The 23,613-nt window shown below is 47.9% G+C and overlaps 1 protein-coding gene across 6 annotated transcripts in view; it reads left to right on the top strand.

The window, feature by feature from the left end:
• LOC126530559 (uncharacterized) overlaps nt 1–22,461 on the top strand; it is a 114,200-nt gene extending 91,739 nt beyond the window's left edge. For all 6 annotated transcript variants that reach the window (XM_055070645.2, XM_050177821.3, XM_055070642.2 and 3 more), the window contains one exon: nt 17,425–22,461. In XM_055070645.2, coding sequence (XP_054926620.1) covers nt 17,425–17,809 — 385 coding nt within the window. In that variant the 3' untranslated portion in view covers nt 17,810–22,461. The remainder of the gene's footprint in view (nt 1–17,424) is intronic.
• The last annotated feature ends 1,152 nt before the right edge of the window (nt 22,462–23,613 follow it).

Raw genomic sequence — 23,613 nt, 5'->3', positions numbered from 1 at the left:
TTGCGAAGTGCTACGCATGTTCTAGGACTAAAACTACAGCAATTGTCGGTGAGATGGCTCGCCACGCACAGGAAAGCACTGTGAGTGCCCTGAAAGAAAGGGTGTTTGCGATTGCCATAGATGGTAGTAACGACAGCCAAGCACAACTGTACCCGATCGTGGTCACCTATTTTGTTAAAGAATCGGGCTTAATCGAGAGCAGACTGCTTGTGCTAAGCACTCTGGAGGGCCATTCAACTGGGCGCAACATTGCCAGATTGATTATAGATACTCTCACTTCGTTGAACATACCGCTATCCAATTGCATAGCCTTTGGTTCTGACAACGCCAACGTGATGTTGGGGAAAAAAAATGGCGTGGCGGCAGTGCTGACAGAGGCCCATGAAAATATTATAAAAATTGGTTGTCCATGCCATTTGATCAACATTGCGGCTGAAAAAGCGGCGTCTTGCCTCCCGTCGAAAGTGGACGAAGTCCTCGTGGACATTTTCTTTTATTTGGAAAAGAGTGCTAAAAGAAAATTTACCCTTAAACAGTTTCACAAAATGCACGATGTTGAGTTCAGAAAAATCCTCAAGCACGCGCCAACTCGATGGCTGTCGCTTGGGAAATGCCTGCAAAGGCTACTGGACCAGTGGGCACCTCTGTTGAGCTTTTTCCTTCATGAGGTGAAGAAAGAAGCCACAAGCCCGCAGTTTCTGTCTTACTATCAAATTCCGAAGACAACAGTGGTGTCAACGGTAACTGCACAACCGGAGCCCATCGTGTGCAAACAGAAGAGAAAAATGCCAGCAGAGAGTACACCAGTGACAGTGAAAAAGGCTAAGGGTGCTGATGTGGAAGGCAAGACTCGGGGGGCACCATGCATAACACGTGAGGAACGGCTGTTTGTGTTCCTGAGTTCTGATCTCAATAAAGCTTGCTGTCTTTTTTTAAAGACCATTATCCCTGCCTTTGACACATTGAACTCCCGCCTGCAAGCGCAAGCTCCTCAAATACACTTGCTGCAATCGCTGCTCTTTGGGCTTCTTGAGGACCTCCTTTCAAGGTTTGTGAGGCCAGGCCTGCTAAAGGGGCACAAGGACCTGCTTACGATTGACTACCAGAGCCAAGATGCGCAGAAGGATGATCGAGACATTGTGGTCGGACAAGAAGCTAAACACATTGTTGAAAAACTCAAGCCAAGTGAACAAGAACAATTTTTTGAGGCTGTTCGGAAATACATGGTCACTGCCTGTGATTACATTCGGCTTAAGTTTCCTTTGGCTCACAGTGCACTGATTAATGCACGAGTTGCGGATGTCAAATGCATTGACACCATGTCATTTCATAACGTCCTCTTCTTTGTGGAGACGTTTCCGGCCTTGTTACCACAGGAGCCGCAAGAGTCTAAAGATGAAGCTCTCAACTTTCTGGAAATGGAGTTTGTGAAGTTGCAGGCTTTTGTCATTCCTCCAGATGTGTTGCAAGAGGAACGGGCTGATGCCCAGTGGAATGCCATCTCCCAGCTCAGAGGCGCAGACGGGCTTTTGAAATTTGGGCGCATCTCAGCGGTGATGCTTGGAATCCTCTCTATACCGCACAGCAACGCTGAATGCGAGAGGCAGTTCAGCACTGTAAAAAAAAATCGTACCCATTTCCGAGCATCTATGTCTGACACGACCCTCGGACACATTCTTTTGGCGAAGTGTCACAGCGGCGCACATTGTTACGCACGACAGTACTCCAAGGACTTCTTGAATAGGGCGGCATCAGCCACATCGAAGATTTAGTGATGGTGACCGGTTGTGTAGGTTGTTGGTGGTTTTGAAGCAAAAACTATACAATTCCTGCTCCGTCGCAACTAAATAAAAAATTCAGTTATGGAAAATGCGTCTGAAATATTGACTCCGAGCCCCCCCCCCACAGTCAGATCTCCCTAATGTCTTCCCTGCGAACCTGGCAGCTATGAGTATGTGTTTTTTGTGTTTTTTCCAAACAGTATGAACGCAGTTCTACTTTACGAATGGAATAGTGACCGTTTGAATAATTCCATTCGCAAATAAAATATCTTTTATTTGGTTTTTCATCTGTTCAGTATGCAGTAGCCGACGGATTTTTCACACTTCAAGAATTCGGACTTGTTGGATATTCCGGACTTCATAAACGCACCGTCAGGGTCCCCATGGAGCTAATGCATTTTCGCAAACGATTTTTGGATGAATTTCGGTGCCGAAGTTTGATTTTCCGGACTAAATTGCTCGTTCCAAGCCACGGTACCCAATCTTGGAGACAGCCATGTTGGATATTACGCTGGCTTGGCCAGGCTTAGCTTCGAGTGGCGCGCTCTATAGCCTCCAAGATTGGGACGCGCACGTGATCCCCGCGTCTTGTAGGCCATGCTCGCTCTTCCTTGGCTGACAAAACACGCCAGGGGATGGCACTTTTTTTGGGGACAGCACTATCGTCATAATCACTTAATGCGGGATCAGTTTTTTTTTTTCTTTCTTTAAATTTCGGTTGCTATTTTGCACGTGGTGTCCAGAGAGCCGGTGTGTCTCAGAGATGTTGCGTCTTTGTGCATGTTTGTGCGGCTTCGCATGTGTGGGATTGGCACGCGTGTTTGTGCAGATTCGCATTTGTGTGATTGGCACCACCTCCTGTGCCACCAGAACCAAGTTGTGTGAAGAAACGTGGTTCGTTCCTTCGTGTCTCGGAGACGTCGCATCTTTGTGCATGTTTGAGCAGCTTTGCATTTGTGTGATCGGCACCACCTCCTGTGCCTTCGCAAGAGCCAAGTGATGCGAAGAAACATGGCTCGTTTCTTCGGTCTCCATGGCAATCTCCACCAACGGAGATCACAAATGCAGTGACGCTCTTGTCCACTGTATACGTAGGCGACGTCACTCTTGCACAAATCTACGCAAGTCTGATTGCCTCCACGCAATGCCCTGCCGTCGAAGGCAGGGCATTATTAGGGATTTTCTTAAGCCGCTCTAAGCCTTATAAATTTTTATTTTTCTGACTGTTCGATTTTTCAGACTATTTTTCAGTCCCCACGAAGTTCGGATAATCACTCGGCTACTGTATTTGAAGAAAATACTTGGCCAAGGTTGGTACCTTGATGCACACATCCATTTCACAACGCACGGTTTCTATCGGCTCAAGGTTTGTCCAGGTCAACAGTACTGCGCGAAGCAATTCCCGTATGCGACGCAGACAGAGGGAACAATGAAGAAAGCAGTGCATATGGAAAGCTCAAAAGCATGTGGAAAGATTGTACCAATTAGGCACCAAAAGGCGTGCAGATCATATGCAGATCCACGCTTTAATGCGAACAGTTCATACTCTGAACTGCATGCATGAATGTGTGAATCTACGAAGCACAGACAAACTTGTACATGTGCCTGCAGTAGTTGCGAGATGTTTGCATGCAGACCCGAACAGCACTTCGATGGCCATCAAACCTGTTAGTGTAATCTGGGACAGATCACCAGTGAGCCACTTGTACAAACATAATGGGCCTCTTCAATTTTCAGAGTTCTGGCAGCTCGCTGGCAGCCATATGGCAGCTAGCTGGTTTCGGTCCTGATAGGAAATCACGTTTGCCAGGATCCCAAGACCATATGAAACTGCTGTAAGGTTGTTGGAAAATCGAGTGCCAGGATGGCTGGCTGTGAGATGAATCTAAACACGCTGCCACCTTAGCAGCAACTGGCACATGCTCGGCATAGGTGGGCCATTTATGCATTACCAGCCTGGATATATGCAGTTACGTTTGCCGAAGAGGTGAAATGGTATCCTAAAGTGATCACATTTAGGGATACGATCACTTCTCTGTGATTTTGCGCAACTCTGCATAGGACGCACACTGGGCCAGCTTCACACTTTGCACAGCGTAACAAACGCCCTCCGACGCGTCCGATGCCAGGATGCAAAATGACGCGTTAGTGATGGCATCCCCAAAAGCTTGAGGACACCTGCTCGCAGTAGTCAAGTTACCCACCAGCATTTATGGGTTGGCGTTCCGTCGTCATATTCGACAAAACATGGAAAAGCATGATATTGGGTATGTCTATATATGCATAAAATTTTGGGCCGACCTGCTTGGCCTTCGGTTTCAGAGCGTTGTTTTGGCTGATGGTGCTTCTCTTCTGCCCCTTTTCTGAAGGAGCTGGGGCTACGGTTGGCACATTAAAGTGCACGCCGCTAGCTATTACCAGCAAAGTGCTTCACACATAATGTGAGAGCAATAAGCAAATGTATGTGCAGTTGTATAGACTGGCTGGCGATTACTCAACCAGTGCATTCCAATAACATCATCGGTCTGTAGTTAGAACTAAGGGTGTGCAAATACTGAATATTCAATCAAATCAAGGGAAAAAGAAGTAGGATAGCGAATCGAACATCAGGAACTTTAACATAAACATTTATGCTTACAAATTTTGTGCAGAAACACGGTGCTGCACATACTCAAGAGGCTACTCACATTACGTAAATAGAATGTACCTAGCTATCAGTAACTTAGGTACCTAGGAATCGAGACGCATAGTATGCTCTGCTGTTATTAAAAGGAACAACAAATTAGTATGACAGCACTGATAGCAACTCAGTTTGTATATGAAATGCAGCAAAATATTTTTTATTGATAGAATTTCAGTCAAGTAGAATTATGTGCTTTCTTATCTCCAAACCTGAATAGAGAAGTTGTTGTTATACAGTAAAACCTTGTTTAGCCATACCCGCTTAAACAGTAGTTTCATTTTAAAAGTAGTAAAGTCAAATCCCTGACTCGGCGACCATTGAACATTGTGCATTTTGTAGCCACGTAAACCGGACCAGCTTATTGCGTACGTATCGGTTAATACATAATGTTTCGACTACTCATCGCGCAATCACGACGGTGCGTCGTCCCCATCGTGTGGCCCAGCAGCACAACAAGCCTCAGAGATCAGTACAACGGCCTCCAAGTGCCCTATGCATTTGCGCGTGAAGCCATATCAATGTCAAAATCATTTCAGCGCCGTGCCAGAGCGCATTGTGGCGTCGTGTAAGCTAGGAATTGTGTCAAGCCGAAGCTTGGATAAAAAACACCGGGTGCTCAGCATAGAAGAAAAATTGGACATCGTTCCTGCTATGAAATGTGGCACGAAGAAGTCGCCGCTGGCACGTGACAGGGATCTACCATTGCCAATGGTGTGTGGCATTTGGAATGTGAAGAAGTTGCTCGGCAGTGCTGCTGCGACCGCAAAGAGATGTCGGCTATGAGGTTCAACTTTTTGCCATCGTTGCCTCTGTTGTTGCTGAAGTGTCGCCTAAAGACAATGATGAGGACGACAAGAAAAGCGACAGCACAGGCGATTCAGGCCCGACAGTGGCAGAAGCTGCGCTTTACGTCAGCCTCGTGAATGCAATCATCATGACGAGAACAGCACCCCGCAATGAAAAAGGCACCCCACGATTTCTGCAGTGCTACCGCGCCCGTGCACGGAGAGTATGCAACGCCAATGAGGAATCTGCCATGCGAGTGTTTGCCGAGAAGTGGGGGCTGGCTGAAAAGCTGGCTCGCAGCTTCAGTAAGTTTGAGGCCGCTGTCATCACTGCTAGCCCACGTCGGCATCAAACGAAAATAACACTTTTGTCGCGCGAAGTGAATAAATACTGTGTGTTTTTGCCCTTTCATTGGACTCCTTCTAAGATCCACTTTTAACAGGTAAGAGGGCGATCTCATGCTATTTCGGTTAAGCAGTACAGTGAAAACCTCGTTAAACCGTAGTTGGCCGGAGCTCGGAAAAAGTATGTACTAAACGGTAGTACGGTGTACTGTAGCACATGTACACCTCTCCACGTATGTTACAGAAATGCAAATAATAAAATATAATACAATAAATGATAATGAAATAAAATAATGTAGGTGGCGTGGTTTCTGGCGCCGCCTTTTTGATCGCCGAGGCAATTGCTGTACATGAAGCTGTGTTTCGTCCATAGGTGCCAGTAATGGCTCCGAAGTTCCTTTCGAGCTTTGCTGCTCAGCTAAGTGCCCACCAGGCAAAACTGGGGGTGGAGATGAAGACGACATTTGAGCTTCCTAGCCCACTCAAGCGTCTGCCAGACGACTCTGAGGGCGAAGAACAACATTTAAAAAAATCCGAAGATTCACTGATGCGCTCCTCAGGCACAGCTGGGAGCGAAGACTTATGAAGAAGTGCGTGTGAGCGTAAATGCTTGGAGGCATGAGCGTTGGGTGTTTCAGAGAAAGCATGGGGACTGGGCACATCAGTCATTTGTTGTGAAGGTGCCTACATTGAACCGTTAGGTTTAGTTACACGCCTATCAGGTGAAGCAAAGAGTTTATTTTGGCTGGGTACAACAGCCGGATGTTGAACTGGTACCTGAGCAGAATCCTCAGATCCTGTGAAGCGCTTAGCAGTCGGTGCTGCTAGCGGAGAAATTTGACTGGGCACGTCAGTCAGCATAAGTAATTGTGCCCGACTCGTTTTCCTTATGGCCTAACATGAAATACTCATTCGAGCTACTTTATGAGCTGTATCAGAACGCACTCACGAATGAGAAGAACTGCACTGAAATGCGGAATTCACTGAAGGCAAATCTGAAGTAACTGCTGCATCTAACTGTTCTAGAAAAGAATTTGCGAGAGGGGTATATGCCTTAGCATGCGTGGGACTAATGAAAAACCTGGTATGAATGCACTCAACACGCAGATTGACCCGTGATGTACAGTCCACCTGGGTTTTCCGTGGAGCTTGCTGTCGTGACGCTTTAACTGGGATAAACTGTTCCAGCACTCTAAACTGTTCACTCTTGCTCGTGGTAAAGTCGAACAGGCGTTGGCCTGCGGTGCACTGTCAAAGTTGCCTGCACCGTATAAGTTCAGTGAAGTCGGACGACATTCCGACTAGCGGGAACCAATGTCGAAGTCCAGTGGTGAAGATGAGGCTTGGACACACAACAAGGGTGCTGCATCGATCACTACCTTCAATGCCTTAATAGCGTCGAGTCCCAGTGACCGAAGTTCACCACAGGTGACTTATCCCAAATCTCACATTTTTCACCACTTGCTCCGAGTAGTTCTGGATGATTAAATGCGATTCAAGCAGGCAGCTGTGTGAAAAGTACATCCTGTAATCCCGAACATTCATGAGGGAGATTACTGCCCCTGTGTCGATCATCAAGGGAAGAGTTACGTTATTAACTTTAATGGGCAGGCGCATAAGTGACAGGGCACTGCCACCATCTTCGACGTTGAGGACAGTAACTGTATTTGTAACTGTGCTTTCTTGAGTTCCCAGTTCGTAGAACGGTTCCCGCTGTACCATTGGATGACCAGCACATTTGGCAGAAATGTCCCTTTTTGCCACGTGTCTGGCAGAATTTTGTGGCAGGCAGGATAACCCGAAAAATTTGCCCGTTGCTGCGGCGAGCCGTAGCAGAAGCAGCCGCTGGGCTGGGCCGACGGCACAGAGGCAAAGGAGGCGCCCGGTTGCTTCCTTCCCTGACAGGGAGGCCCACCTCCTCGCTCTCAACGGCCGCCATCTCGGCCCGGTGGGTGGGAGGCCAGTTCGTTTGCCGCCATCTTGAAGTGAAGGCGGGAGGAGAGGGTAACTGCCATCTTGAAGTAGAGCAGGACGGGGAAGACTGCCATCTTGAAATGGAGCCGGACTGGGAAGGTAACCGCTATCTTGTACTGGAACAGGGCAAGGAAGACCGCCATCTTGAAGGCCCCGCCGAAGACAAGACTGGTCGCGTCCACCATCTTGTGGCTACTTGTAGAACGCCGAGCTGTGCCATTATTTTATCGGTGCGTTCCTCTTGCTGCGCAATTTCCAATGCTTTCTTGATGGTAAAGCACTGGCCGAGCTGAATGAAGCTGTGGCGAGGCTGATGCGACTGGAAGCCGCAAAGGATCTGGTCTTGGACCATGAGGTCACTAGTGGTGCCAAACTTGCAGGATTTGGTGAGCCGTTGAACACCTTGAATGAATTCCGTAGTCGGCTCCGCAAGACTTTGTACTCTGCATTTGAAGTGGACACGACTGCAAAATTCGTCGTCTTCTTCACGAAAGTGCTTGTCAAGAAGCTTCGTATACATCAGTTTCCTTGGAGTCCTCTGTCCCTTTGTTGGCTCCAGTCTGCATCTCACCCTTGATGAGGTTGTAGTAAACCGTGATGCCTTCCATCCCCAGCGCTTTGAAAGGAGCGTTTTCTTGTGGTTTGGCGTAGCGGTCTTGGCGGTGGCGACGTAGGCCGGCAAAACACGTTGCCATTTGAGCCAAGGAATAGCCGTTATGCTGGGACATAACAAGAAGGGTGGGGGGATTGCCGCGTTTATGCTGAAGCAATAGCAGGCAGAGCCGAGGGATGTGGACAACTGCAAAGAAGACTGCGCAGTAGCGTCGAAGGTCAAGCAGAAGACATCACAATTGCGTTAAAAGAAGCAGGAAGTGCCGAAATGCTGCTTGAAAGAAGGGCAGCAGAAGAGGAAGAGGAAATGGTAATTCTTGTGGGCATTATGGCAGCAGTTGACAATGAGCAGCCCGCACGAAAGTTAATCCTCGTCGCCAATGTTATGTCGACGTGGCCGCCAAGAACGCCACGCCGGGACGGCAGCTTGAAGAGAGATTCAGATGGGGACCGAGGCTTAGAGCGGAGTGAAGTGAAGCATGGCGCCTTAAATAGGTACAGCGTTGCTATCACAGTACCCCCTGAGGGTCAATTTCGATCTCGAGACCGAAACCCTAATGTAACATTAGTGAAAAAAGATTTCCAGTAAATTTGGTAAAACTTCCTTTCTTTTTGCGGTAGATAAAGAGTTAATGACAATTTCTATTTCTTGAAAGATTTGCTTTCCAGTTTTCTTCCAGGAAGCAGGATTGTTTTTCCAACTTTATGGCAGGTGGTTTCTATGGGTTATCAGCTCTTTAAAGGGCTCCTCATCAGGCCACATAGCAAATTTTGGTTATATGCTGGAAGCTGTTATGTGCCCTCTAGGGAGTGTTCTACCATAAAACTCTTCCAGATTGGTTCATTAATAGCCGAGATTGAAATATTTAAGTTCTGCGAACCATTACTTAAGGAGGCAAGCGTCACCGCCAATACAACTCTCTCCACTTGCCCCGTCTAGCCTTCGCACGCGAAATTCCTTCCCTGCATTTTCTCATACCGGAGCCAAAGGTTTGCGTCTAAAGCCCCTGAATAAAAAAGTAACAACTTCCTCTGAACTTTGCCACTTTCTCTCTTGCCTGCCACGTCTACGGAGAGTCGGCCCTCCTATTGGTCGAAGCGCCGTGGTCACATGCTAGTGCTCGCTTTTTTGGTCCGTAGCTGACGCCGCCACCATTCCTGAGTATCGAAATCGTACTTCGGTTTGTTTCTGGCGGCAGAGTTTTGGTGGGCAGCGTTTCGCTAGCGCTGGTGCCATTGACGTATTGCGGCGTTGCCTAGCCTATGTTAAGCTTATGGGTGCAACAACCGAGGAGGCTAGGGGAAAAGACTTTTCGTTATTCCATCTGCAAGGAGCAACGCGGCTCGCCGAAAGGTTTGGCTGCACAGGATCGGCCGGACAAACTGAAAATGCGCGGGACCCCGCGCCTTTGGGAGGAAAGTGGCTGTTCATCAGAAGTCACTTGTATATTTTCGGACGATTTGGTGAGAAACGCGAGCGTCTGCAGCCTTTCTTCGCACTAAATAATGTTCAGCACAGTTGTAGTTGTAAACGTTCACTCGCTGTTAGGAAAGCTGTGCTTCATGTTGTCTGAGCCTCGCTGTTCACGCTTCTGGTTCGGCAGGCTACATTATGATGTTGCGCACATTGCCTGTTGCATTCGTTTCGTTGTAGTTGAAACCATTGCTAGGCTCAGAGACGAAAGTTGCGCTTCATATGTTAGTTCGACCCGCCGTTCAGTGATGCGTGTTGCATACTGAAATGATGCGCATTGCTAGACGTATGCTTTTTTTTTAGGGGAGGGGGGTTTGGACTCCGCTGATGAACTCAAGTCTAAAACGGCGGCTCTCATCGTTTGAGCCCCCACTGTCCATGCTACTCGCCGTGCAGGTCTAGCTATTACGTAGCGCGCATTGGTGCATGTATTTGTATTTGCGGGGTTGTTACCAAAGTCTGCAGTTTCTCTGCCTAGGCACAGTAACGGCAGCTATGTCTTGAGTGCGCCATATCTGCGTGCATAATACAGTCGGAACCCGCAATAACGAAATACCGCAACAACTAAATTCTCGCGACAACGAAACATTTTCGTATCCCCGGTAAATGCCCGTAGAATTCAATGCATTTCGTACCCCTCGGCAATGAAATGTAGCTGTACTGCAATCCCGCATCAACGAAATTTGCCGGAACATAACTCCGCACATTGCGTAAGGCTAGCAGGCTCCAAAATGTGCTCAAATGCGATTGTTTTGCATTAAAATTGGTAAAATACCACCACATTACACTGTGTGGGCTCCGCCATTTTTGTTCACAAGAACAACCAAGCGCCGGAAGCGATCAGTGCGCTGGAAACACGTCATGGCTGCCATCTTGTTTGTTGATCGCCCCTTTGAAGTGGCACCATGACCGGCACGCACGTTGCTGCCGACATGTGATGACTGTGTTTGCATGCCTACCAGGCCAGATCATAGATCGTTGTTCGAAACGCGCGTTCATTTTGCGTTCCCCGCGGCTGACGACTTGGCGAGGCCTAGGCCAATCGCGTGAGGTGAGACTGAACGCAAACTGGACGTGCGTTTCGAACAACAATCCCCGATTGCGGCAGTGCACTGCGTAATGTGCGCCTCGGTGAGAAAAATGCAGCAAAAACAAAGAAATCCACGTCCCACCTATGTGGAATTGTTTATGGCACTTGAGATGGCGGTTACAGCATATGGAGTGTCACGCGTGGGGCTATTGATTGACCGATCGTCCGGGAATATGCATCCCTTGCTTCAAGAACGCTGGTTTTGGTGCCACCTGACAGTGCGGATTCTACGCCGGACGTAGATTTGTGCGAAAGGGCCGTTGTCTCCATCATTTGCCTTCGTGTACATGAGATACGATCACTTTTGCGATCGGCACTGGCTGCGTCGGCGCTTACGGACAACAGCGTGCGCTGGAGAAATTTTGCTGCATGCGCTGTTGCTCTAAGTCCGGTGCCAAGTTACGCAAAATCTCGGCAAGTTATCGCATCTCAGAAAGCAGTTGACCGAGAATTCTGCGCTATTGCAGTACTGCCACTGCTGGTCGACGCATGCGGCACACTTAGTACTGTCAACAATGCGGTTCTATATCCTCGAGCAAAGCTTGCAAAGTAGGCTAACGGAATTTGGACAGTAAAGTTTGGTTCTGCGATGCATTACCTATCTGTGCTGTCTCTTTTCGCAACAACGAAATTCTCGCGACAGCGAATTTTTCCCATTTCCCGCCGATTTGGTTATTGCGAGGTTCAACTGTAAATCAGAATGCAGACATCCGCTACACACAGCTGAAATTATATTGGGTTCGAAATGTCGTGCAAGTCTAAGCTGGTTGAAACACTTTTAATGTGGATAGGTCAGACCATTTTCAACATTCGATGTTGATAAAATTGTTATGACCACGCACACGGCGGGCTGACATATCAACAGTTCTTATTTTTGAAATAATTTGTAAAGTGTCACGGCGTATATTTTCTCCTGTGTCTTTTGTCATTTCTCAAAAGTTGTGCCATACCAAATTTTAGCCTATTCATCTTAGGATCGCTTCACCGAAGACCAAATTGAAAGCCAAATCCTTAGGAATTACGGCATCAAGAAATGAAGGCCTGATGCGTTACCAAGCCTTTTTGTAGTACAAGCAAACGGACCTTTGACAGATTACGGAAATAGTACACCACCGTCGGTTATAGAGCCTAGACCCCACGCCTGTGTTTTAGAAAAGTAAAGGGTAAATATCGACATACAAAACATATGTTGTTCCAATTTCTCTTGGCGGTGTTGAAGTTCAAATGAAGCTGATCAAAAAGCACCGTTTGAGAAAAAACACTCCGTTAGTTCGCTTGTGCACACAACCTCCACAGTTGACACCACAATCGGAGTGATCGCAGTGGAAGGAGCTTCGATAAAGCAGTGCAGTGTGGATACCGGCAGCTATTGGAGTAACTCATTTATGAATCTCTCCTGTCATAAATGCAACAAGCAAATCCTTCAGGCACGCAGTGTGCTGTGCGCCAAAGGAGCGAACGCTGGGAGCGTGTCTGCTAGCTGTACCCGGCCTAGATGCTGCCACTGTTGGTGCCCGGGAGGAGCCGAGAGAAGGAGCGCCAGCATCGGAGGAGTAGAAAGGAGATGTCGTTACTTTTAGATCATTCAGGGGCTTTAATTTGAGTCACCTCACGGGCCCTGTCTTTTCTTTTTTCTTTTTCACTTTCTCACTTTTTTTGCTGCGCGGTGCACTTCCGCTGACAGTCTCTGGCATGAGCTGTTGCGTTTGTCTTGTTTCGCGCAGTGCTCGGTTTTGCATGTTGTGCACGAGAACACCTGATTAGCGGCATAAGTCAGCGCTACACGCACACTGAGGCAGACGCAAGCGGATCATAGAGCATGATCGCGTGCTGCAACGCGGTATAGAATGACGTAGGGTCGCTCTGTGCAAGCACGACTGCATAACACCAGAACAAGCAGACGAAACAGAAGTACATCTTTTTTGCTACGGTACAAAGTAAAACAAAGACATGCAGACATTCGGTTTGTAGGTTTTATTATTTCTTTAATCCTTTAATTCATCTGTTTCAACAATGGATCAAAGGGATCACTGTTGTTGTGTTGAATAATTCTTGAAGTCGCATGCCACTACAAGCGACGTCATAGCACTTACATGTACATAGGTGCACTTGTGCGATATACGTCGACTCTTTGGCTGGGAGCACAATGCCTGCCAGAAGTGCAAACGGCGTTTGGTTTCAGATTTCAACTCTTTCTGCGGCGCATAGCGATGTAACGCTTAGCAGACATGATTGTTAGTGCGCATTGTATGCATTGTGCTTCTCGGCTCAAGATGGCCATGCCAATCTGTGCAACAGACAAAAGCAGGAAATGTGTGCTCATCACTTGGCACCATTCCACGTGGTCATCAGTGCCTCACGTGGACACGAACACGGTCCGCACCGACGGTAAAGAGCTTTGAAGTTGGGAGGCCCACAGCAAATTCGCATAACCTCCCCCCTCCCCCCCCACACATTTATTTTAAAGCGAAGCTTTCTTTGCCTTTTCCTTCGTCTTTCCCACTGCTGCTGCTGTGGCTGCTGCTGTCCGGCACACCGCGTCGAAGGGTGGTTCAGAGCACGTGTATACATGGAAGGAGCGTGGCAGAAAAGAAAAGAGACCAGAGGAACTTGTTTGGACCGCACCGTGTCGAATGTTCACAATGCCCTCTGGAGCTCCCGGGTCGGCGCCACATTAGCCTCTTGAGAGCTGCAATTATCGGTGACCTCCCGCAAGTGCTTACTTTTCTACCATCGTGCAAGTCCAGAGGGAAGCTAGATAGAATGGAAGAGAGGGGGAGAGGAGGCAGAGAATGGTTAGAACCGACAAAGTCGCGAAACAAGTGAATAACAGCCTTGCCACTCTTCGCTCGCAGTTCCCACACAAATACAAGATGGGGGGGGGGGGGGTGAGGATAGGGAAAAGGTGATGTGAGAAGGCAAGGAAACGCTGGATAAACTTAAGTTCAAGGTACGATACGGTGCATTTCTGCTATTTCTGAAAAATGAAACCATGTAAATATGTCTAGCGAACAACTTACGCAGGGCGTGCAGAAGCAGAGCCATGCAGTCAAACCTCGATATATCGAACACGGATATATCGAATTATTGCGTATATCGAACAATTTCTATATCACATGGAAAATCGCATGCATTTTTAATTCTTTATTTCGAACGGGGCCGGATGTAAAATGGGTATATCGAACTCCGCCGCCCCAGACCAAGTGCGCTCTCTTGACATGAGGCGAGCTTTCCCGCAACACTCTCGAAGATAGCGGCGGCGCGATCGGCGTTCCAGACTGCTGCGTACGACAGCTGCCCACATCGGTTGCGCCGAGGGCACCATTTGAACGTAGCGGCGTACACACGCGGCGGCTTGGAGCCAGCACGGCCGCCTCGATCACGCGCGCACGGCGAGGCTTGCCCCCGCCGTGCGCGCGTGATCGAGGCGGCCGTGGAGCCAGTTGGAGCGCTTTGTCGGTGCTGAGCCACACATCATGTGCATTGCGGACTTTGTTGGCGGTGACGACAGCACCGGAACAGTGGCGGAGTTAACAGATGTGGAGATCGCGGCAGAAGTGACTGCTGAGCGGCCAAACGAAGACGCTGCCGAGGCTGATCCAGCAAGCGCTGATGTTGCCCCGCTCCCGACTGCAACTGAGGCTGTAGCTGCTTTGGCCGTTGTACGCCGCTACTGCGGCGCAATAGAAGGCACTGGACTGTCTCTTGTGGACCGTTTGGACTATGTAGAGGACGCCGTGGTCAAGCACGCGGTTGCCAATATGAAGCAGGCTACGCTGCTTTAGTACTTTCAGCGAACTAAATAAATACTGTACTTTGTTTGAAGCTTCATGTGAGTATCTATTGCGCCACGATTGGTTCATTGATTGATTTGCGCTAGTTTTTGACGCGTTTTCTACGTGATATTATATATCGAATTCTGGCTATATCGAACTATTTTGCGACCACCGCGCTGTTCGATATATCGAGGTTCGACTGTATTAATTAAAGCGCACTGCAGGGTCTAGGCGACACAACGAAAGTGGTTGCACGTCCAATCAACACTTCTGTGCCCGCCATGATAGCTTTGCGGCTATGGCATTGCTTGAGGTCGCGGATTTGACTGAGGCAGCTGCATTTCAAAGGGGGCGAAATAAAAAACGCTTGTGCATTTTTACTTAAGAACACGTTAAAGAACACCACGGTGCCAAAATTAATCCGGAGTGCTCCCCCACAGCCCGCCTCATAATACGATTGTGGTTTTGGCACGTACAGCCCCATAATCCAATTCAAGTTTAATGCTTCTGCTACGATGCGATGTGCCATCTGAGGCAATGACGGTGCTCATTCCTGTCTGAGGTTATGGAATATGGTGCACAACAACGCCTCAAGCAAACACCTCTCCCTGTGTGTTTTGTGTACTACGCATACAAGCAGCACCGGTGCCCGCAAGGTAACATTTAACATCAACTCACCACTCTCATATTGGACAAAATGTTGATGAAATTAAACATTCGGCGTCAGCATCACCGTTCATTCTCATCAATCAAAGCAAACAGCACAAAGCTTTGCTTACATCGATTCCCACAGTGTGTGGGATCTGCATAATTTTTTAGTCTGCAACCACCTGCCATCCATGTGAGGGTCTGAGGGTTGTGCGACCGCTGTGAATAGATCTGCGTTTATTCGGTACAAAACCGGAACTTTAGTCGCACCCGTCGGAACACCCGACGACGTGCTCCAATTAGGCCTAATATGCTAGACAGTGTGCCGGGTGATGTGGCCTGTGATAAACGTTTGCCACCGGCCGATGCGATCGAGGGCTGCTAACCATCACAGAAAGCTTGTTGCTAATATGTTCCTGTCGGGCGCTCATCAGTAATCGGTCGCGAGATCATGCATACAGGTTGGACTGATGGCCATTAAAGCAGCATTTGGGACTGCATGCGAGTCAACTACTGCGAGCATGCATGCCAAGTTTTTCTGCGTGCTCGCATGTGGGCAGAGAGCTCCAAACTGTGAAAATCTACGTGCGTGTAAACTGAACACGTCTGTCCGGTATGATCAGCGTGTCTTCCGGTGGCAACTCGGCCCATTCTTTGCACATACTACCATGCTTTTTATATGCATTGCTTTTGTACTTCCCTCTGTCTGCGTGGCATTCATTTTTTTGATCGGGATGGTCGACGTGGCCGAACGTTGTAACGATGAGATCGCCTGCCATGGGAATGCTGCGTGTGTCAACACAGCGACCACAGCCATGCATTCACCATGAAATATTCGAAAAACCAAATATTTGAGAAACCAAATACTAGATATTTGATTTGCGAATAGAGTTATTCGAATGCTCGCTATTCGATTCAAAATCAAATATTCGAGTATTTGCACACCCCTATTTAGAACATATCCATGACATTGGTTTATACGCCATTGAACATACAACGGGGCGAACACTGGCTAGCGGCGACCGCCTCTGCTAACCACAGAAACCGCTCCACATATGTGAGAGATTTGGAAATAGATACCACCAAAGAAAACTGAGCCCAAAGGCTTCACAACGCGCTCGAATCAACGTCTACAACCTGTGCGGAACACAACACAGATAGCATGCACGCTTGAGAGTGTGTGGCACCGTGTTCACCGGGAAAAAAAAAAAGAAAATTCAAACATTCGCTATCTCTCGTATCGCACTGCCTCGCAAGGTGGAACAGTGCGTTAGAATGCTAGAAGGTAACACTAGAAGTAATGAACGCCAAAGGTGATTGTAGTCATTTGGCTGAGCAAGCTAAAAGTCTCCAAGTGCACGTGTTGCAATTTTTCAAGGGGCTACAAAAATGGCTTAGTGCTTCTCCCTTAATCAAGCATTCCATGTTCTTGTTAAGTTGCGTTGATTGTGCTGGTTTAGTGCTTCTCCTTAATCAAGCATTCCATGTTTGCACCTTAGAGCTTTTGTTTATAGTTAAAATATAGATGTCTTGGTTGTTCGGGTTAAGTGTGACAGTGGTTGTACAAAGAAACTCTGGAAGATATTCTGCAGATAAGCATCATTGGCAGTGAAGAACCATTATACCACAGGCTGCAGTAATCACATTTGCTGAACAGATTGCCGTTGAGGTATTCTACTGTGCTTGTACTGTGCGTCGAACATGGCAGGAAACACTGCAGAAGATATGGAAGTACATTGCAGTCGTAGAACTCGCAAGTCTTTCAGTGCATTTGGTCTTGATCTGTGACACTTCGTGTATTACAACTACAACTCGTGGACGTAAGGTTTTGTCACATCCCATATTACTTCATATTTGAATCGGGCTTTCATGTGCGAAGAAGCATTTTTTGGTGCCAAATGTTGCAAGTCTGGACTGATAGAAAGTTGCTTATTTGTGGGTGCCTTGTTTATGTTATAGCACAGGTGCTCCTTACAGGAACAATTGGATTAACTGAGGGGCTAAATTTTCTGTCGCAACCAAATGAAGCCTAGGGAACCATAGTGAAAATTAAAGGCATTTCTGAATTGAAATGTAAAAGCAATAATGAAAAGGGAAATTAAAGCCAAAGAAAAGGAACTTGCCACCGGTAAAAGAATGTGAAAGTAGTGTGGAGGTTATATCGCAGTGAATTCTATTGCATGTTTTACACAATAAAAACTGACCACACTGTACTTCAGCATCACAAACCTGCCCTCCGACCATGCTCCATTTCAGGGAGTACTGCCGCCCCACTGTGTATGTTGCTGCAGCCAGCAGCCTCGCCCAGCCTGCATATCTGCCACAGCAGGCGCCACAGAAGTATGTCCTGGCTGCCAGTGGATTCCTGGCCCCGCCCCTGGCCCCACCCCCGGCCCACCACCACAGTCGGGGTCCCGCGCCCGCCACGGCCACACTGGCTGCCGTGCCCTACGCAGCACACCCACTTCCCGCCCACCTGCAGCCTGCGGCAGCCGGTCCCCAGGGCACGGGCGCTGCCGCTGCCCCGCCCACCTTTCCGGCCGCGCCTGCGGCTGCCGTTGCATCGTATGGCTATGGCCTGAACCCACTGAGCCCAGGCAAGCCCCAGTACCAGCACGTATACCAGATGTTTGGCGAGTGAGCAGGGCTGGCTTTCAAAGCCACTCCGGCCAAAGTCTACAGACTATTGTCGTGTTTCGAAGGAAAGTGGCTTGCCACTTGCATGCTGCTGCTGGGTCAGCTCTGGAGGAACAAGTGCGGACACGGATGTGTGGACCAGTCATTGTGGACCGTGTGCAGTAGTTTCCCACTGGCACTTGGTGGACCAGTGTGGAGGGTACGGCACATCCTGCGGTGTGTAAACCCCCTAGTGACTTCACACTGAGAACCATTTATTCTGCGTGCTGTTTAGTTTTTCATTTTTCTCGTGTACAAGCACACACACCTGGCAGCAGCACCAGTAGTCTAGCTTCATGGTGTAGAACCCAGGTCCAGGAGAAATGGTTCACCTTGTTTTGCTTTCCAACATGCTGCAAGCCACTTGGCCTCATATGTTTGACCTTCGAGGCTCTTTCCCTTTATTTCTTGCTGAGGGCTGGTCTACTAGAATCCCTAGTGCCTGGCTCAACCCTCTGGGCCTCTTTGTCATCAGCTCCCACCACGGGTATCACCAATGTGCACAGTGGATATGTGCGCTCTTAGTCAAGCATCAAGTGTAGCACTGTTGCTGTTGCATTTCTTTTTTTCATGACTTAATTGTTGTCCTGTAGAATTATCTCAGTGGCTGTTCCTACAGCCGTCTGCACTTCACCAGGGATTTTGTTTGCTACACCCGAACATTGTATTTGTCTTGCGTGCCTGCGTTTTTGCTTGTGTTTGGGCAATGCGACTACACTGTGCGCGGAACAACAGACAGTCGCGCTATGTTGTGTGTGTGTGCGGGCTTACCTCTGGATCACTGCTTCCAGACTGGCAGAGTATATAGGCACGGGGATTGGTGGCACGAGAACACTGCTTTGCGAGATTTGCAGTGTCTGCACGTTGATCCATGGAGAACAGTTTTGTGCTGTCGTTTGCATGTACACAGCTGCCTTCTGCCCCTTGAGCTGTGCCTTGCCAGGGGTGGGCATGGACTTGGAGGTGCAGTTAGCTTTGGTGTGCCGATGCAGACACGATTCGCACCTCAAACGCCCACAGCTTGAGAAAGTTGCTTCACAAAAGCGGACCTAGCTGTGTTTGGAGCTCCCTGTGTAGCAGTGCCGTGCCTACCACAATGTCGGTCACTGCACTTGACGTACATTCTCTCTCGTGAGCTTTTGTGAATACGTGAGGTGGGCAGATGGAGTTGCTGGTTTTTGCTGTTCACACCCGTACTTAGTGCACTGTCATGGCCATGAAATTTCGGCAGACGAGCGGGAAGAAATCCTGGCGTGCAGAAATGGCACTTAGTTGCCGAGACCTTTCAGCCGTAAGCATTTTGTAGCATTGTTGCAGCATGAGTGTGCACTTTTCTCATAGTGTTCGTTAGTTGTGGCAGTTGAAGAAGCCCTTCCCTCTGCATTTCTCGGCGAAAGCCCCCATTTTCTGTAGTTTCTTTCTCTGCCAAGCAGCGATTCCAACACCTTCCCGCACCAGCTTTTCTTGTGCGAACTGAACGTCGTGTGCCTTTCTCTCCCAGCCTCGTACTTCTGTTGTGTTTGCCGTCCTCTCTCCCTCCGTCTCTAGGCAGGGTGGTAAAAAAAAAATGGGCTACCTTGGACCTCTCCTAGACGCGTTGTGTGCACCGGTAAGAGCGCCCAACATGGTGAAAGAAACAGAGGAATTCTATTTCCATCTCTTTACTCTTTAGGACGGCCAGATGTATTTTTGTGAAGTGCCTCTCAACCATAGAGCGGGATGTAGCAGACATAGTCGTAGTAGTTTCTCAGGGCACGCCCCCCCCCCCCCCCCCCCATAGGCCAGTGGCCGGTGCGCAGTGCCCGAGGGCGCAGCTTTTGTGCGTGTGTGTGTTCTGCCTCACTGGTGTGTGTACACCTTGCTGCTGCACAGAGCATTGTCCTCTCGACCGGGAGAGGGAAGGGTGGCGACAGGTTTTACAGGGTCCCTTGTCGCGTAGGCCTGCGGGTCGTTACCCTGTCCCCACGTGTAATCAGAATGGTGACCGGGTGCTGCTTTAGGTTGAACGCGAGTGCGCAAACATTGTTTGCTTTTTCCCTCCTAATTGTAGATCCACTTATGTTTCGTGGGTTGAGAGACAGCGTGTGTGCCAGAGAAATTGGCAGGAAAATGAAAAAAATGTGATAATGAAAGCAGCACGTTTTGCTGTAACTGTTGTCATATGCATTTGCTTGTACAAAGCTTAGTGAGGCAGGTCTTTACTCGTAGAGGAACGAGAATTACCACTGCTGTGTAATGATGAGGCCTGGTGAGACGTGCTTGCACGGCTTACTTTGGGTTGTGCTAGGCTGGTGGAAGCTCCGTGCTTTCCAGCCGTCGGCGCCTGCAACCACCATTTGTTAGTGTCACCATTCCTACTGCTTGTGTTGGCTTTCTTGAGTGTCCGTACAGTGCGTGTGAAGCAAGGAACCCAGCTGTGTATTGTGCAGAAATCGTGCATTTAGGCCGTGTGTCATGGAGCATACACTCTTCATTGCCACACATACACACACACAAAAAAAAGAAAAAGCGGGGAGCACACACGAAGCGAGGGTAGGCTGACATCTCACTGTAGTGTATGTCAGTCGTGTTGGTGAAGGAACTTGCACAAAGTGCTGTTTTCTTTGGCGTATTTTTTAACACTGCACCCTTTGTACTTTCTCGGAATGCAGTGGCATGGTGTGATGGTGTTGCTTTTTCCATGCGTGCACAGCAAAGCTTTATAGACGCTGCATTTTGCTGTTTTGCATCCAAAGTGTGTATTTTTGTTTGCTTCTTCACAGCCAAAAAAAAAAAAAAGGAATGGTTTCTGTTCTTTCCTTACGGTCACATTGGTGTTAAAAAAGTAAAAGCCCATTTTATTGTTCCCAGCACAGCAATGTTGCAGCCACGCTTGAAATGCCCGCAACTTAAAGCGAAATGGAAAAACACCTTTATTTAAGCATGTACTTTTTGGTTTGAGCTTTCTCTTTAAAGCTCATGTGTTTCTGCACGCTTCCCTATCTCTTGTACGAGCTCCATATCACCTTCCTCTTTATGTTGGGATACTGTGCCTTGTTTCCCCACTTTTAAAGTTCCTGCGTTGCTTGTGTTTTTTATTATCCAGGAGTTGCCTGCAACAAAATGCTGGGGATGTCTTCCTCACGGTGATAAGAAATGGCACCCCTGCTCCCCCCCCCCTCCCCCAGCTTTTCTTTTTTTGCCATGTGCTTTTCGTTCCAGTCTCCAGTGATGTCTGCATTTGTGATGATGTAAATACATACGCATTACTGACGGCTTGCACCCCCTCCTCCCCCCCATCCTTGGGAACAGCAACAAGCTTGGAGAGGTCAGGAATGCCTGCACATTATCTATACTGTACATAAAAGAGAATGCCGACAAGTGAATCACATTGGTCTGTTGCATTCTATACACGTTGTACACCACAAGCATAAATATATATATATAAGTATACACGTGTATGTTCCACAGCGAAATGGGCAAAGTATAGAGGTTCACTATCGAAGGGGCAGGGACTAGTTTTGGGTAGGACAGGTGGGGTCTACTAAAAGGCGGGATGAGTTTTACTATTGCCCTTTTCTTTTTATGATTGATTAGGCAGAAGGCTTGTGCCAGGCTAACTGAATTCAGAGGTTGGCTTGAGTGCTAATTGGTTGCTGGTGACTGTCACGTTGAGTGATGGCGGCATTAGTTTTGATGTCAAAGTTTTTGTGATGGTGGCAAGTCTCGCTGCTGCATTTGAGCAGAAGTGGGCATGTGGCAGTTCTGCTGCTGCGCCAACGGAGAAATTGTCACTCTGCAGTTTCGTTGGCCTTGCTCTCCTGCCGTCTGCATGCATCTATCTGTATTCTTATTCTGTATGCATAAACAGCATATGTTATATACTAGTCTTTAAAGCAAACAAAAAAAAGGTAATCTTACTATTTGAAAAGTGACTAGCTTTTCGCCTTTCATTTTCTTGTTTCTTGGTGAGGCTTCAGATGTGTTGTCTGCTGCACACTTTACTCATTATTTTGCCAGTTGTTAGCCTTGTTACTGTGCTGTTTGAGTTATTTCTTTTTAATCATTCGTATTGTTATAAATTGCAGGTGGGATGTTGACAGCATTTTTTTTTTTTCAGTTTATACATCCTTTTTTTGTTCAGGGGACACTGACTATGTGAAAGAGGCCTAGCTGGGGTGGGATTCTTGGGGGCTTACAATGGGGTAAACTGACTACCAATGTTTGTGTACAAGCTTTTGACGTTTAGCACCTAATATGACTTGCTAAAAAAAAATATGAAACCGAGTGGTAGTGTAGTTGTCGGTCTTGGTTTTCATTTACGTTGTTGTTCTATTCCCAACTTGGGCTTGTGTGTGAGTGTGTGTCTGTGTGTGTGTGTGCGCGCGAGTTTTTAGCAGTGTTGACTACCGTGTACTCTGTTTTTGCTTCTCCTGTTGTCTGGCTGCGACTTGCAGGTGTAAAATGCACATCTTTCCCTTTTTTTTCTTTCTCTTTCGCTTCCTCTGAGTTGTCAGTGTTTATAAAAGTACATAATAGAATTAGAATTCACGAGTATGTTTTGGTTCTGCTCTTGTGTGTATTATGTGGGTATGGCCAGATGCCTGTTCACTATTAAAGAATCGAAGAACTGGTTGATTGCTGCGTGTTCTTGCGGCACCCTCCACTAGCATATAAAATCGTGGAATAAATACAAGAACCTAGAAAGTTTGCTGGTCGAATCCGACATTGTCGAAATTGGAAAATGCAAAAGAAGAAAGAAAAGAAAGAAGCCAACAATGTGAGGTGGGAAGGTAGCGACTCATTTAACAGTCAAAAGAAAGCAGTAGCATAATAAATCGAGATGCTGAATTTTATTGGCACCGACCCAAGTCAAAGGGGATGCCAATAAATTAAGATCAATCGCCACATGTCTCAGCCAATTAACTCGCTAGCCAGTCAACTGGCTGGGTCGATTCCCGGCGAACGATTGCGTAGTGTGGCTGGAGCGGCAAAGAAGCTTGGGCTGTCGGCTGACTTCCTTTTGCTCAGATTTCACTGCGCAGTCGCCTTTTATGGCCCCGATTGTTTATGTAATACTTTACACTAGTGGCCTGGTTTGGGATGGATAAAGATAGGTCGTGTTCTGCACCCCTCGCCATATGCGGTGTCCAAATAATAATGGCACCACCGATTGTTGCTGCAGTACAGCAGACATAAACGACAAGGCGTGGTATTCAAGACTGCTTACCTTTTTTCACCATGCCAACAACCCTGTGCACACAAGGCAACATTGGATGCTGTCATTTGAAAGGTGGAATTCATTAACAGTTTGGGTAGACTTGTGTGTGGGCGCAGGAACACTTCGTAGCTGTGCATGCTTTGATGCGTGTCTGCATTTTCCGTACTGTTCTGACAGTATAGATGTAGCGCTTTCACCACATAACGTGGCCCTGCAAACGTAGCTTTGTTCCCTGCAACGAAATAAGTGGAACATCTGTTTGTGACCTGCTACAAAGCGAAAGCGACGACAGCAGCCTTGACTGCAGGAGCTTCAACTTTTTACAGCGAAGCTGTTATCCTCTCGTTGGCCGGCATTTTTCGAGTTGATGTTCGTGGGCAAAAATGTGGGTCAATGCCAGAAGCAGTGCAATACCAGGCGGAACTCGCGGTGGAGGTGAAGCAGGCTTCAAGCACTCGGCGAAGTGAAGCAAAAAGGGCATACATGCTTTGGAATCACACATACAACATGCAGAACAACATTCGTATCAGTAAAGAACAAGCATAAAGGAAACATGCGAGCTTCATGAT

The sequence above is a fragment of the Dermacentor andersoni genome, chromosome 4 (genome assembly GCF_023375885.2).
Source record: "Dermacentor andersoni chromosome 4, qqDerAnde1_hic_scaffold, whole genome shotgun sequence".
NCBI classification, from domain to species: domain Eukaryota; kingdom Metazoa; phylum Arthropoda; class Arachnida; order Ixodida; family Ixodidae; genus Dermacentor; species Dermacentor andersoni.
The sequence above is the reverse complement of the archived record's forward strand: the minus strand, read 5'-3'. Positions and strand labels throughout refer to the sequence as shown.